Source organism: Podarcis muralis, chromosome 12, assembly GCF_964188315.1.
Source record: "Podarcis muralis chromosome 12, rPodMur119.hap1.1, whole genome shotgun sequence".
NCBI classification, from domain to species: Eukaryota; Metazoa; Chordata; class Lepidosauria; order Squamata; family Lacertidae; genus Podarcis; species Podarcis muralis.
This window is the reverse complement of record NC_135666.1, coordinates 19,801,628-19,817,714: the sequence shown is the minus strand read 5'-3', so window position 1 is coordinate 19,817,714 and position 16,087 is coordinate 19,801,628. Positions and strand designations below refer to the sequence as shown.

At 39.1% G+C, this 16,087-nt stretch overlaps 1 protein-coding gene across 5 annotated transcripts in view; it reads right to left on the bottom strand.

Annotated features, from left to right (window-relative positions):
• EPC1 (enhancer of polycomb 1) overlaps window positions 1-16,087 on the bottom strand; it is a 55,639-nt gene that overhangs the window by 7,090 nt on the left and 32,462 nt on the right. For all 5 annotated transcript variants that reach the window (XR_013394787.1, XM_028751354.2, XM_028751355.2 and 2 more), the window contains 8 exons: window positions 14,182-14,327; window positions 13,323-13,529; window positions 13,008-13,156; window positions 11,086-11,245; window positions 10,685-10,861; window positions 10,418-10,507; window positions 10,179-10,327; window positions 8,013-8,365 (listed from right to left, as the gene is read on the bottom strand). Coding sequence is in view for 4 of the 5 variants with exons in the window: in XM_028751354.2 (XP_028607187.1) it covers window positions 8,013-8,365; window positions 10,179-10,327; window positions 10,418-10,507; window positions 10,685-10,861; window positions 11,086-11,245; window positions 13,008-13,156; window positions 13,323-13,529; window positions 14,182-14,327 (1,431 nt within the window). In the remaining variant the exon portion in view is untranslated. The remainder of the gene's footprint in view (window positions 1-8,012; window positions 8,366-10,178; window positions 10,328-10,417; window positions 10,508-10,684; window positions 10,862-11,085; window positions 11,246-13,007; window positions 13,157-13,322; window positions 13,530-14,181; window positions 14,328-16,087) is intronic.

The window sequence follows — 16,087 nt, the reverse complement described above, 5'->3', positions numbered from 1 at the left end:
AAGGGATAAGATTTATGACATAATGGACAACTACCAATCTACAGCTTCAAAAATTTCAGAATGTATTCGAGGACTTCAGGGATTTCAAGAGTTACAAAAGGTTAAGCAAGCCTTTCAGAAGTCTCTGTGCTGTGTCCTATATATGGGTTATATGGAAGCCATGTAGAGGAACCTATACTTTTGAAGAACTCAAGTGTGGGTTTCTGAGATCTGCACATTCACAAATTAGTGAGGAAAGATTAACACCCAATTTCTTCTAAAGGTAAAGGGACCCCTAGCTATTAGGTCCAGTCGTGGCCAACTCTGGGGTTGCGGCGCTCATCTCGCTTTATTGGCTGAGGGAGTCGGCGTACAGCTTCCAGGTCATGTGGCCAGCATGACTAAGCCGCTTCTGGTGAACCAGAGCAGCGCACGGAAACACACGTTTACCTTCCTGCCAGAGTGGTACTTATTTATCTACTTGCACTTTGACGTGCTTTCAAACTGCTAGGTTGGCAGGAGCAGGGAGCAAGCAACGGGAGCTCACCCTGTCATGGGGATTCGAACCGCCGACCTTCTGATCAGCAAGTCCTAGGCTCTGTGGTTTAACCCACAGCGCCACCCACGTCCCCTCAATTTCTTCTAAGTAAATTCTTAATGATAATAACTTACTCTTGTAAAGAGTTGAAAGCCGTGCAAGGCTTGCTTTATATAAGCTGCTGGGGAAATTTCAAGTACAGGACAAAATTCTTGTTTTAACATCATGGGCTGGACTATGAATCTCCTAATAAATGACCACTGACTCCGACCCATTGAGCTGTGTGGCAAAAATATGAGACTGCTTTCTAAAGCAGCTACCCACATAGCTCGAGAGCAAACCCAAGGGGCTTCTGATAGTCTTCGATTTTTGAGATGGTTGAATTCCAACAAAGTTAGAAGTCCATGACACCAAAAATATATAATTTCTACATGCTTAATTCCCACACCTGCATACTTGGATGTGATGCTTTCTCAAGGCAGGAAATGGGAAGATTTCAACTCTTCCCCATGCTCCACAGTTCATTAGTGAGTGGTGAAAATATATCAAAAGCATGAATAGTGTAAACTGCATAAAACAGAGGATGCATTATTTCATTAAACTGCAAAACTTAGGTTTTGATACCCAGGCTTTATGCTTTGATACAGAAAAGAATTATAGTGCAGATTTTATAATCCTTTTGCTGCAGATAATTTTTAAGAGCCACATAAAAAATGTAAAATATGCTGTTATATTTTAAAAATGTCTACATTTCTGGTTTTGTTTATGAAAATCCAATAAAAATTTATATAAAAAAAAATAAAACTGGATGTACAGTGCACTCATTTCCATATTTAATATAGCCAACCTTTTAGATTTCTATTAGTCAGACTCCTGTTACGCTGTTGTCACTCTGCATACTTTTGCTGCAACAGATTGCTCTATAAACTGCAATTTCTCTAATTGGCAATTACTTATTTTATATATGTTTGAGAACTTTTTTATTTTGTTACTTTATTAAAGGCATTTATGAGTATACAGACCTAATTACCCATATAGTTAAAGTCATTAAATGCAATTAAGCACAATGTTAAATCTATATTGTTTATTCGACTGAGTATTTATTGTGTATTTTATAGTTATATTGTGATTTTGGTGTTACGTCTCTTTGCAGGAAATGTATATGCTCAAATTGTTGTTGTTGTTTAATTGTTTTTACTGTATTTTGTCACTGTAATTTTATGAGCCACCTGGAGAACTACATTACTGGGCAGCTAATATATATTCCATAAATAACAGAATTAATTTCTTGCAAGAAACCTTCAATAAATCATTAGTAGCAAGCCACAAAATCTGCCTTAACTGTGGAAGATTGTAATGCTGCAAGAAGGTATGAGAAGCTTAAAGAATCACCTGAAAAACACTGCTAGAGAGATGCAATACATCTCAGTGCTATGCTTCATGTGTCAATGTGAATCACTATTCCATGCAATACCCACAGTTCATGCCTTAACAACTTTTGAAATGATACAAGGAAGAAAAACTCTACACAGGTTGGTCAATTTAGGTGGCACATGATGTTTAATGAAAAATATTACTAGCAGTATGCCAACTGATACTATCAGTACACAGAGGCCCTTTCATATCAAGCAATCACACTTGTTGACAATGGTTGTTGGAATTGAATCATGAGAAACAGATCACTTATCTACCATTTTTCCTGCTATACTTTAGGTCACATTTATCTTTTGTATAGTAAAAGGAGCATTTAGAATTGGTTCTCCATGGCGACCATGTTTAAGAACAATGTTTAAGAACCTCCCCATGATACTACAATCTGACTGAAATGTGTAAAATGCTCTTGTATGAAATTCACCTTCAACAGAAAAGATTCAGTAAAATAAACGAAAGGTTACAAAACCAGGCAAAACAAAAAAAATTCCTTCCAGTAGCACCTTAAAGACCAACTAAGTTAGTTCTTGGTATGAGCTTTCGTGTGCATGCACACTTCTTCAGATACCATCTGAAGTGTGGTATCTGAAGAAGTGTGCATGCACACGAAAGCTCATACCAAGAGCTAACTTAGTTGGTCTTTAAGGTGCTACTAGAAGGAATTTTTTTTGTTTTGACTATGGCAGACCAACACGGCTACCTATCTGTAACTAAAACCAGGCAAGTCACTAAACCATACAAAATATAATGCTTCTCAAAGCTCTACACAAGTTTTTACTTTCCTAACATTCCTCTGAAAGGCCACTTACTGGCAAAAAACCCATGTATTAGGCTACCAGACAAATGGGATGGGGGGAAGTCATTTAGCCTATATAAAATAGGTTATAAGTGCCTGAAAAACAACCCCAAATTCAAAGATTTTCACTTCTATTCTATCAACCCAATGAAATTATAAACTTGTTCATGTGTTTGATTTAAAAGGCATGCCAGCCTTACAATAAAGGTAAAGGTACCCCTGCCCGTACGGGCCAGGCGGTTGTGCGCCCATCTCACTTAAGAGGCTGGGGGCCAGCGCTGTCCGGAGACACTTCCGGGTCACGTGACCAGCGTGACGAAGCTGCTCTGGCGAGCCAGCACCAGTGCAGCACACGGAAACGCTGTTTACCTTCCCGCTATAAAGCGGTACCTGTTTATCTACTTGCACTTGGGGGTGCTTTCGAACCGCTAGGTGGGCAGGAGCTGGGACCGAACGACGGGAGCTCAACCCGCCGCGGGGATTCGAACCGCCGACCATGCGATCGGCAAGTCCTAGGCACTGAGGTTTTACCCACAGCACCACCCGCGTCCCTGTAGCCTTACAATATTATCATGCAAATGCTATGGAACAGTTCTCAACAGACACAAGTGCTCGCCAAATGTGAGCCTTTTTCTATGCAAAACTAGCTTTCAGGTATCCAAACTAATGTTATATATTTCTAATTTTTCATCTTGCATTGCTTACAATGTAAGAAAAATAGTTAATTAAATAGTTAGTTGTTCTTTATTTGATGGTCACAAATCAAATATAGTCAAACCTCGAACGTAATCCGTTCTGGAAGCCAGTTCTGAAATGTTTGACAACCAAGGTGTGGCTTCTGTTTGATTGCAAGAACTTCTTGCACTCAAGTAGAAGCTGCGTCGGACGTTCGGAAACTGGAATTTACTTCCGGGTTTTCGGCGTTCAGGAACTGAAACATTCGAAAACGGAGCTGTCGGACAACCGAGGTTTGACTGTAATCATACCACATACTCAATATGGCTTGAGACTTGTGTTTCTGGAACACTTAACCCAACACCCCAACTTTCTAACTTCTCAAAGTAAGCCACTGTTATAACTGAGTGAATTCTCAGAAGTCTGAAATACACCATGCTGGTAGACCAAAAAAGAGAAAAAACGGTAACAGTTGATATCCAATGGACGCAACCTGATATGGCTTCCAAATTTGAGGCCCCCTCATTCACAGCAAATACCGTCAGCATATTACTTTGCACTAATGTGCATGAGGGCGGGGCACTATGAAATTTATTTCTGCTTACACTGAACTAGGCATGCCTCTTACAGTAATTATATATAGAAATGACAGTCAATCCACATCTGAGAGAGGTGTGTGTGTAAAATATGTATGAAAAAGAAACACACTTAATGATGTTGTCATCTCTCAGTTGTAAAATACTCTATAAGGCTGCAAACCAACCCTATGGAGAGGTTTCTAAGATAAAGAGCCTGGTTTTCATTCTGTATTTTATTTGAAGACATATTGGATTTTAGGAAAAACAGGTAGTAAGGTATGCGTATTTTTGTCAAATAGCTTTACAAGTATTCCAACACCGAAGTTGCTGACAGTATTAGAATATCACTTAACATAAATGGATTTATGCCAAGGTCACAAGAGGCACTAACTAGTACAAGACCAGAAGTTTTGACGCAAGTGTTTAATGTCTGACATTGCTATTTCCTATAGGAATTCAGCATAACTTCAAGATTTTTAAATGAAAAACTTAAAATATTCATAGTTTGATGTAAAACACAATAAATGATATAGTAAAAAAGGCACCTGGCCTTCAATGCATAGCTACATAACATGCACATCCTTTTACTTAAAAACTTTCCCTTCATAGTGCTCTGTTGTCACATGATACATTAATAAAAGGACTGTCAGATTATATCCAGAATTTCCATCCAACAGTAGGCTTGCTAAAATGGCCACATCTCAGATTTAAGCTATAACATTATGAAGATTTTATTTTCTTCCTTTCTATATAATTAGTGTACATACAGTCTTTCCATTAGGGATGGACTGAGCAGCCTAATTTTGTTCTGCTTCAGTTTTTCTGGGACTTTAATAATAGGTTTGTCCTATCTCACTTTGTGCAGATATTTTGGAAGAACACTAAAAACTCTGTACAGATTTTTTTAGACTCCCCCCCCCCTGCAAAGTACGGTAAGTTTGTGGGCATCAGAACTGCATTTCAAAATCTGGATAAGTACATTATCTGTTTGGGAGTTGTTGCAAGCGTGTTGCGTTGCTCTGCTGTGAAAAGTTTAATGAATAAATTATTTCTCCATCCTTACTTTCCATATTACAAAAGTTAAGCGGTTATGAAACTTGGGCTGTACTTCTCAACATACAGCCGATGTTTCTCATTTAAACACAAAATTTCCAAGACAGTAGTAGTAGTCTGAACTCTAGTGAGAGATAGCTTCTCCTTTTTAATGATTATAGCTCAACTTCCATTTATTATATGTATTCATAAATTTTCCATTTATTGTACATTAGTAACAATCCATAAAAGTATAACTGACAGATTATTAGGAATTCTGTCTCATTCTGAAGCTAAGCAGATCCACTCTTAAATCCAACATCATCACTGCTACAGAGAACACAGACTCCCACACAATTAGATTAGTAGGAAGTATCCCCAACTCATCATGCTAATTTGTTCTCTACCATGGCAGATTGTCTGGTCAGCAAGTGTGCCACCTTAGGCTGAACTGAAACAAGTCTAGAATGCAACGGTGAAGCTGTCCTTATCTATACAGGTTACTGCAGTGGCCTGACAAGCTTCTTCCCTTATTCTACAAAATTTCTATAGTGCTAATTTTTTCTAACCAGCACTCTAAACAAAAATACAACCCAAGTAACTCTTTACTTGTCAACAAATGCTCTCTTCTCAATCAAAACCTTCTTAGAAAATGATCAAAGCACAAGCATAGAGTTGCAAAGGAGGTTTACCCATCAACCATCATGGTTTTTACTATTAGTCACCGACTATAGTGTTAGCTAAGCTTCAGTTAAGAAGCTAAACTGCAGAGAGCTCAATGCACACCGTATTCCCGAAAGGCTGCTCTGAATCTCTTTGCATATTTGGCTACTTCAGAAGGGTTAATGGCTGTGAAAACTAAAGGTAACATAATATGGAGAATATAAACAGAGTTTTTAGGAAGAAAAATAAATGAATACGGCAGGGGGTGGGGTGGAGCGAAGAGTTAACAAGTCCAAGGCTTAGACTCAATGATCAAACCATGGCTATGGTGCTGCATCAAAGCCAGCCAACTGTACCAACCTCAAAAATCCACCTATGAATCATTCTTAGATTAACATTTATCTTAAGACTTCAAAGAACCTCAGACCTTACTGTCAACTTTTAGATTTAAAATTTTGCAGCAGTAAATATATGCAACTATTGCTTGGGCAAATCAGAGCCACTTGTTACTACTACAGTCAAAGGTATGGCAAGACTAAATATTTATTCATCTGGGTGCTAACGTTTGGTAAGTAGACAACTATAAAGATTTCCAGCAACTATCCAAGAACAAAGTTGATTTCTATGGCTGGAAATCATTTCCTTTTAATACAATATACTTTTGCACCTGGAAACTCTGAAGTTAGTGACCACACTTATGATTTGCTCAGTGAACCTTAAAAAGCAAAGGAATGCCACAGCCATAATGCTAAGTATAACAGAGATTGGTATTCCAGGTATGATGAACCTGGTCCTGCACATTGTACAGGAGACAACCATTTTGCACAGGGGTTCCGTTCCTGGCCCTGTGCACATCAGCAGAGCATGCATAAGCATGTCCTGCTCCCGTTCTGCCCTCTTCCAGGTCCAAAAGTACCCACACATCATTTGGACACACCTAAAACAGTCACTGCCTGTACATAATTTGGTTCTCTTAAAGCAGCCCAGTACAATTTGTGACTGACTCATCAAAACTAACATGCACAACCCACCAAATCCTGATGTTGCTGCTTATGAATAGTAAGACATGGCTGCTGGGGTACATTTGGTTTGGTAGGTCACAAGGTGCTAGCCCAATACTATGCTGCAATGACCACACAAGTACATATTTGCACTACAAACTCTTTTCACTATTAGAATTGATAATAACTTGGCCCTAATGGAATAAGGAAACCACTAATAAAACTTTATCTAGGTCCAACACTACTTTGAATGACTACAGAGATAATAAATATTGATGATAAATGCCATGAATGACTAATGTAATTAGATCATCAAATATCTTAATAAAATTGCTAGGGACAACATTGTTGATATTCTTTTATTCCACAATGGTAGTGCTGTTTTTTTCCAAAGAGACAAACATGCATTGCTACTGAAGAGTTCAACAGAAGTTAAATACCGTGGTTGACTTCTGGGAGTCTTGTATCAGAAAGGGACAAGTATACTATGATCACACCATAAACACTCCACAGCTATTATCTATTTGCAAGTTACACAGTTAATCAGTAAATCTTCAATTCTGGCAACTACTTCCAGAAATCATTCTGTAGGACAGCTATTTGAAAAGGATGCAAGCAGTACCCATATCTTCAAGCTGTTCACCTGGTACAAGCGTACTTTTTGGAAAAACAATTTTCATTTGACTTACTGATAGTATTGATTTACTTAAATTGTATACCTGTTATTCTAAACAATGGACTTCAAAGTTTAAGCTTCAGTATACGACATGTGTTAATTCAGGGGAGTAATTTTCTTTTTGTACATTTTGATGAGTTCCTTAAGATCCGGTACAGCAGGTGTTATGGCATCACTGTCTATTAGGCTAATAGCCACTACCAAATTATTATTTTTCACTGGTAGACTAAAAATATTTGAGTGTGTTGAACTTTTCAGTCAAAGTTAAGAATGTTTGTAGGCAGATCTTTTCATGGTTAGCTGCTTCATGGATAATGCTGGCTCTCTGGTTTTAAACTGCCCCCATCTTTGTTTTGCTGTTTTCTTATGCTACATTTTAATTCTTATGTATCCCATCTTGAGAATCCCCAACAAAAAACAAGCTAAATTGCTGAAACCAATAAAGAATGTCAAATAGTCATAACAAAATTAATTCTGCATGGAGAGATTTGTCAGACTTTATGCTGCCGAGAATTTCAGCAACTGCACTTAAGTGCACAATGTAAAATATAATTAATAGCTGAGAAAGACATGGAGGAGCTAAAAAGTTGGATCATCTTTGCCAAAGACAATTTTAGTATTAAGTTTGTCAAAATCAACATACCAAAGTGTGCTGAACCACTGCTACTTTTACTTTGTATAGAGGTACTGCATGTCTGGGTCCCGGGTTGTGCTGTGCCAGTTCGATTTACACTCCTGTGTAATTTCCTATAGGAAAGTTCATCATTGTCACTGTCATGTAGGGATGGTGTCCGAGGCCTAAAATGCCGCCATCTACATGATTTGATATTGACTAGTATTTGACTGAGGTCTTTAGAGAAAGATCTGTCCGAGGTATTTGTTTCTGAGGTATTGGCAAATTGATTGATTGACGAGTGTAGTTGTGAAGAAAGCATTTCTGAATCCAGCTGGCAAAATGCACTGTTGTTCTCCGAATAGGCTCGGTCCAGTAGCACCCTAAAAATGGGAAGATTGTTGTTTTTATAGTATACAAGCTGAAGTGACATTTACAACCCAACCCCTTTTTATATCAGCCACGTTGGGGGAAAAGAAGCAGAAACAAAAATTTGAGAATCTTGCCACAAAACTTTCCAAATCAACTGTTAACTCAGAAGACCTCCAACATTTGAAACATAAAGAATTGTGTTAAGGGCCATATGTGAAAGAGCAAGTCAGCATAAAGACTTAAGTTATTATGAAATAAATAAAGTCAATGTGATAAGATAACTTATTTCAACATTCAACATGTCACTTCTATTTGTAATAAAGTATTTTTAATGTAGTTGCTGGATCACCCTTTTGCTATCAGGTTTTCCACAATGCCTTATATAAATCTTTAAGAAATTACAGTACTGTAAAATTGCAATTAAAAGCACTGACAGATCTACAGAATTCTGAATGGGCAAAGATGAGGATACAGTGTCTTTTAAAGACATATTTACATTTGCTTAGGAACTGAACAGGCAAAACAGAAAAGGAAGCAAAAGCACAAATTAAGTTAATAATTTTAGACAGCCTATAGTTGCACTTCAAACAAACAATGGAGAGCTTGTTCAAATACAATGCCAAGCCATGATTTGGCACTATGTGAACAAGCTGGAGAATCTCACTGCACACAATTTTCAGCTTCCTGATAACAGTTTATGGCAAATGAATCTGACTGTTTAGATGCAATGACAGACCATGGCTTTCCTCAAACCGTGACTGGGGGCAGGGAATAGCAGCATGGGGGAAGGAATAGCCTGTAAGCCTGGTGCTACTCAAGCCTTGTTTATGTAGCACAAAACCATGGTTTAACACTATGGCTTAGGCCTGTGCAAAGAAGAAAAAAACCAAGCATGCTTGAAATTATAGCTGTTTGATCCTCATTTTTTATATTAAAGAAAATATGCACATATTTCACCAGTTTTAGACCGAGCTCGACTGCCTGCAGATTAAGTGACTTCACTTCAGGTTTAGCTGATGGTTGAAATATTTTTAACTTCATTGCCTGTGACACGTTGCAAGATTTACAGAGCTTGCCAGCCCACCACTGGTAGAGAGGAATATTTGCATTCACAAATGAGGACCATTTTTCCCCATCAAGAAAGCAATTATTTCTATCAAATGAGAGCCCCCACTCCTTAAGCAAGCACTTGAAGAGAGTGGGCTGGTGTTTTCTGCCTGCCTAGGCAAGAGAGACAAAGTCTATTACCCCCCCCCCCCAATATTTGGGTACATGGGAAAAGACCTGAGGAAGGATGCATCAGCAAGGGACGTATTCCAAAGGCAGCAACTATCTCTCAACTCTAAGTATTGTCCAGTAGAGTACCAGCTGAATTAATTTCCTGAAAAGAGAATCAGACTCTCATCTCATGTTGTGCTTAGGGACAGCTGGAAGTAGCAAGAAAAGTTTCTCATAACTTCTGAGTGTATCCCAAGCTTACTTTAATGGGAGTTGTTGACACACCAGCCCCTTCTCCTGAAGTGCTGAAAGAGGAGCCTAGGGTTAGCAATCAAGGCCAGACAGTAACTTGTGGATTCCTCTTTCCCATCTGAATACTTTCATTGCTCAAATGCTTCCAAACTTTCCTGCAGCAGTTGATTTAGAGGATTATCTTAACCAAGGTATATGTAAAGGTAAAAAAAAATCCTTTAAGGGCTAGTTAGTTTTTCAAGCAAGTACAAAAATCTAAGCAAAACTAAAAGAACTTTATTGTACTGCCTTTCACATTCTCACCGATACATATTGAAACTTTATGTTAACCACCTTAAAGATAAATAAGCCTACCTTCCACCACGTCCAACCCGTCTACGTGAAAACCCAATGCACCGCTGGGGTATAGTAAGGGTTGTTAAGCAATATCTGTAACGCTCATCTCCTAACGTTCCCCCTTTAGGAGTACTCCACGGCCAGTCACCAGTTTGGTCTACATGAGGCTTGAAGAGAAAATTTTGAGAACAAATATTTTAGAATGTAACTTTCATTGTTTCATCAGCATTATTTGTTTGTAGAAACTCAAAACTTACAGCATAATACTGACAGCCTGCTTTCCTACGGAAAGCAAATGGACCATCAGGATCGTTTTCTTCCTCAGCTTCAGAAGAACCAGATAAGACCTTTGAACATACAGGAAGAGAACACAGGTAAGAATCTGAGGGCACAATTTTCTTTCCTCCCCTAACTATAGCACAATTCTAAATATCTCTGTTCAGAATTAAGTCCCACTGAATTCAGTGGGCTTAGTTCCCATGTAAGTGGTTATAGGATTGCAGTCGAAAATATGAAAGTCATACTTGGGAAAGCGGTTCCTCATCAGAGCTGGGAAAGTCATATTGATTCATATCTTTAGCATTGAAGACTGGCAGTGCAGCAGGAGTTGTCTGTTGAGTAGCAGCAGTAGCCGAGGAAGGTACAACTTTGGGCTTCTTCTCATACTTTCTTTTGGGTCGTATAATGTCCGCTTTCTCTTGCTGCAAGGAGAAAACAGATAACCCATTAAGAAAAGGCAAAAAAAAAAAAAAAAAAAAAAAAAAAAAAAATGTATGGGAACCAAAATATTATAAAATTGGAATTATAAATTTTTATTAAATTTACTTTACACTTATCTAGGATTCTTCTAGACTTGGGACTCTAAACATTTTGCCCCCATTTTAAAAAGCTGAATAAGTACATATATCTTCAAAGATTTAATCACCTTGTTGACTTTGAATTCCTTCAGTTCCATACTTTCTTGGTGTTTAAACTGAGTGCTATTAGGAACAGGAACAACGGGAATAGCATAGGTTGGCTTCATGGGCTGCCGCTGGGCCATTACCTCAGACACGATCTCACCATTATAATCGCCCAAATTATATCTGAAAATTAAGGAAAAAGGCTGCTATAATTCTTTTTAAGCATTTAATACTTTAATATTTATGCCTACACTTTGTGAAATCCTTAATTATCCAGTAAATACAGATATTATTTCATCTTACACACACAAAATGCTCCTATAGCCTTCCTCAACCTGCTGCTCTCAATATGTTTCGGACGACACCTATTGGCCATGCTGGCTGAGGCTCATGGGGAATTGTAGGCCAAAACATTACAGGGTGCCAGGTTGGGGAAAGCTGTTATAGAACACTACAACAGCTTCCAAAATTCTTAAGTCACGATTTCAGCAAATAGATTAGAAGTGTGGGAATTAGGTGGCAAGTACTGATTTTGAGTCAGTATTATCTACGCAGCCAACATCACTGGATTAGTTCAAGAAAAGTAGATTATGACATGGTGGTTTTTCTCAACCGATGCCACAAATTTCTACAACGGATACCATGCAACAAACTGAATCTCTTTAGCACTGAGAATAGTCCATTTCAAAGTGCTTCCCTTACAAAATTTAATATATTTTCCTGAAGTTTTCAATAAATCACCAATATTTAAGACAGTTACAGAAACATGCCAGACTCAAATCCCCCTTGCCCCTCTCTCTTTTTCACAATACAGTGGTACCTCTAGTTACGAACTTAATTTGTTCCGCCAGCACATGATTTCCGTTCTCATCCTGGGGCAAACTTCTCAACTCGAGGTAACTCTTCCAGGTTAGCGGAGTTTGTAACCTGAAGCGTTTGTAACTAGAGGTACCACTGTACTGCCTTCACCTCAGCCTCTCATCCATCAACAAATGAATAGCAGGGAGCAACTTATGCTGTGATTTTTAAAAGAAGTATTTTTCTAGACACCTGCCTTGTGCTTGCCTCAGTTTCAAACTTACAAAAGGTGTGCTTCAAAAAGATAGGAACCTGCCTTATACAAAGTCTGACTATTGGTCCATCTAGTAATGCTTGTTCTGCCTGGCAGAAGCTTGCGACTGTCTCTTGTCAGGAATCTTTCCTAGCCCTAACTGGAGTTGTCAGGGATTGAATCGGGGTCAGTGACAATTTGTTAACCTTGCCCCCTCAAAGTAGCAAGACTTATCAGATATCAAGCTAAAAGCATGTGAACTGGAGCAAGCGATCTAAGAAAGAGCTATGTTTTTACACACCGAGAGCCCTAACTGGGAAAAATGCCAGGATGCATGATGCCACAAGTTTATGATTTGTAAGCCCGCGTTATTTCTCAACTTGTAAAAGGAGAGCTCATTAATTTTGACTGGTTCTAAGTAGAAACATCAGCATTCCATCCAAGTGAAATTGTAACCAACTGATGAATACATTTGTCATGCAGTTACTCCAATAAGGCAGATAGGCTCTCATGAAAATACGGCATTGCTTTGTGACTAGAAGTGATGTTCACTACCAGATTCATAATGTTAAATAACTACTGTACTAAAATACAAGTAGTGAACATGCAAAAAAGAGCTGCATTTAAGGAGACCTTCCATACAGAGAAAGCTGCCTACCCTATGACAGAGTCAGACCTTTACAATATTGCAGTGCGGTCCTAACCATGTCTACTTGAAAGTAAGTCCTCTTGTTTTCAATGGAGCTTACTCCCAAGTAAGTAAAGTTAGGACTGCAGTCGGTTAAAAAATCTGAGCAAAATAAATAGAACATTATCTCTATTCTTTGTATTTAATAGTAACATTAACAATACTTTTTAAAAAAATGAATATTTCAATAGACATTAATTCTTTACCTCTTTTCCATAATTTCCAGTGTTAAATGCAGTAACTCCCTCTTACTTTTTTCCCGTCTCTTTATCATCTCTAGAATTGTTACTGCACGACTCAAATCCCGACGCAGCTTAAGCATCTTTTCATATGATGCCTCATCATTTTTCCGATTCTGCAAAATAAATAAATAGTCACACAGACCACACAGACACCTGCATTTTTATAAACACAAACTCTTCTGGGCCATAACACAATCCATTATCCTTATTCCTCTTGCAGAGGCAAGCTCTAAATAGTGTACCTGTTCAAAGAATTCATATAAATATAAACACACTCACTTTACGAGTCTGCATCTTTTCTGTTCGCCTTCTAAATGCAACGTAAGGATCATTTGTGCTGGAACCATCACGCTTCTCTTGTTTTACTGCTGGGATAAGAGACGGACCTCGACAGTTTTTCCTCTTTTTAATCCAGTACTCATATACTTCTCTAATCAGTTCATCATCTTCTTTCAAGAGTAGCTTGGCCTCCTGCAGGCTGACTGGCTAAAAGTAAAACACAAGTGTGTCACTTTTGTACATTTATTTATTTTGCAACAGTTGCAACAGTTTCAAACAGTGATGTGGAGCTGGCATTTCGCCCCTACTTTACTTTTTATATAGAAAACATTTTCATTTCATAGAGTTGCATGCAATGTTAGCTCTACTCCGAGTAGACCCAATGAGATTAAAATTAATGGGCCTAGATTAGATGAATCCATCTATTGGGTTTCTCTAAGAAGAACTTTGTTGGATACAACCCATATGCTCATTAGTAACAAGGAATATATGTCAAATGTAAATGCAGTATTAGGCAAGTTTCTCAGATTCAACGTTTTTAGTTATGTTTAATAAATACAAGTAAAACAAACAGGGCAGGGATGGGAAACTTACCCTCCAGAAGCTGTTGGGACTCCAGTGCCCAGCAACCCCAGTCACTAAAGATAATAGTTGGGGATGCTGAGAACTGGCTTAACAACATGTGGAGGGCATCAGGTTTCCCAACCCTGCTCTAGAACATCAGAAATTTTTCTGATGGAAGCTAAACATTTTCAGTTGAAAATTAACATATGCAAATTTGCTTAAGATTTTCTTTTAAATTCAAATTTTTCTAGCAAACCCACATAAATGCTTTCAAGTATCTGAAACAATGCTGTACCTGCTGACCACTGCCTTTTTCCAGCCGATCTATCATTTCTTCAAATTGCAAAGGAGAAATATCAATCTTTTTCTTCAGCTTATTCACAAAGGCCTCATCTTCTGAATCCAAGTCATAATCTGGCTGCTCTGCATCCAAACTAAAAGCTGGAGGGGGAAAAGTATGTTTTATGCTTTTGTTCTCAGGTGTTCTGGGGAGAAAGAGGTAAGGCAGGGCAGACAGCTATTTGGACATTGGCCAAATTTGGATGTAATGCTCAAGCATAGTTCAGCATCACATGAACAAGCTTGTTTCCTTCCAGGCCTACACTTCACCCTCACTTCTCCCATATCTAGGTTTAAAATAATTATGATTAGTTTCAAACACTGGCCCACTGAAGCTAATCAGTTAGTGTTAAGTCACAATTCCAGTTTGAATGAAAATGTTTTACGATATAGCTTATACCATGGTCAAACCATTATTCCATTTACCGTATTTTGCGCCCCATAGGACGCACCGGCCCATAAGGCGCACCTAGTTTTTTGGGGGGGGGAATAAAGGGGAAAAAAATTATTTCCCCCCCCCAGGCGCGGGGCTGGGTCGGGGGAAGCCCGAGCTTCCCCCGACCCCAGAACAGGCTGCTCTGCGCAAGCTGCGGGAGCTACCCGAAGCCCCTGCGCGACTGCCCAGCGCGCCGGGGCTTCGGGATAAGAGGCAGCTCTGCGCAAGCCAGGGGAGGTCTCAAGAGTTTCCTGAAGGCTTGCACAGAGTTTCCTGAAGCCTGGAGAGCAAGAGGGGTCGGTGCACACCGACCCCTCTCGCTCTCCAGGCTTCAGCAAAAGCCTGCATTCGCCCCATAGGACACACACACATTTCCCCTTCATTTTTGGAGGGGGAAAAGTGCGTCCTATAGGGCGAAAAATACGGTAGCTCTTTACTGTAATCAATGACAGAGTGAATGGCTGCAACTCACAGAGGATTCAGACAGAAGTCTTTCCCACCTCTGCCTGGAGATGCCACTAACTGATACGGGAACATTTTGAAAGCAAAGCCTGTGGTTTCCCATTAAGCTATGGCCCTTCCATACTCAGCTGTGGCTATGAGAGAGGGACCTAGGTTTGCTCATGCAGTTGTTAGCCATCATATTGTTATATCTGAACATAATGTTACAGCAGCTTTAAAAAGAGATTAGTTCAGTTTAAGTACTGGTTTTTACAGAGACCAAGTTAAAATAAATATCCTCTTTAAAAAGGTCAATTTTAATTTAGAAATCTGCATACATGTTCCTGTAACTTGGAATACTACCATCATTTTCTTTACCGCATCCTGACAATGTCGACTTAGGATAACTGGCTTACTTGCTTGTCAGGTTATACTAAGTTTTAATTAAAACCGTATCCCAAAATGACTATAGGCATTGTAGTGGTCTTGCAATGTGGACTTCACCCACTGAATCAATAAATAATAATAATAATAATAATAATAATAATAATAATAATAATAATAATAATAATTTATTATTTGTACCCCGCCCATCTGGCTGGGTTTCCCCAGCCACTCTGGGCGGCTTCCAACAAAGATGAAAGATACACTAAAATGTCACATATTAAAAACTTCCCTGAACAGGGCTGCCTTCAGATGTCTTCTGAATGTCAGGTAAATGTTTATCGCTTTGACATCTGATGGGAGGGCGTTCCACAGGGCGGGCGCCACTACCGAGAAGGCCCTCTGCCTGGTTCCCTGTAACTTGGATTCTCGCAGTGAGGGAACCGCCAGAAGGCCCTCGGAGCTGGACCTCAGTGTCCGGGCAGAACGATGGGGGAAGAGACACTCCTTCAGATATACTGGACCGAGGCCGTTTAGGGCTTTAAAGGTCAGCACCAACACTTTGAATTGTGCTCGGAAACGTACTGGGAGCCAATGTAGG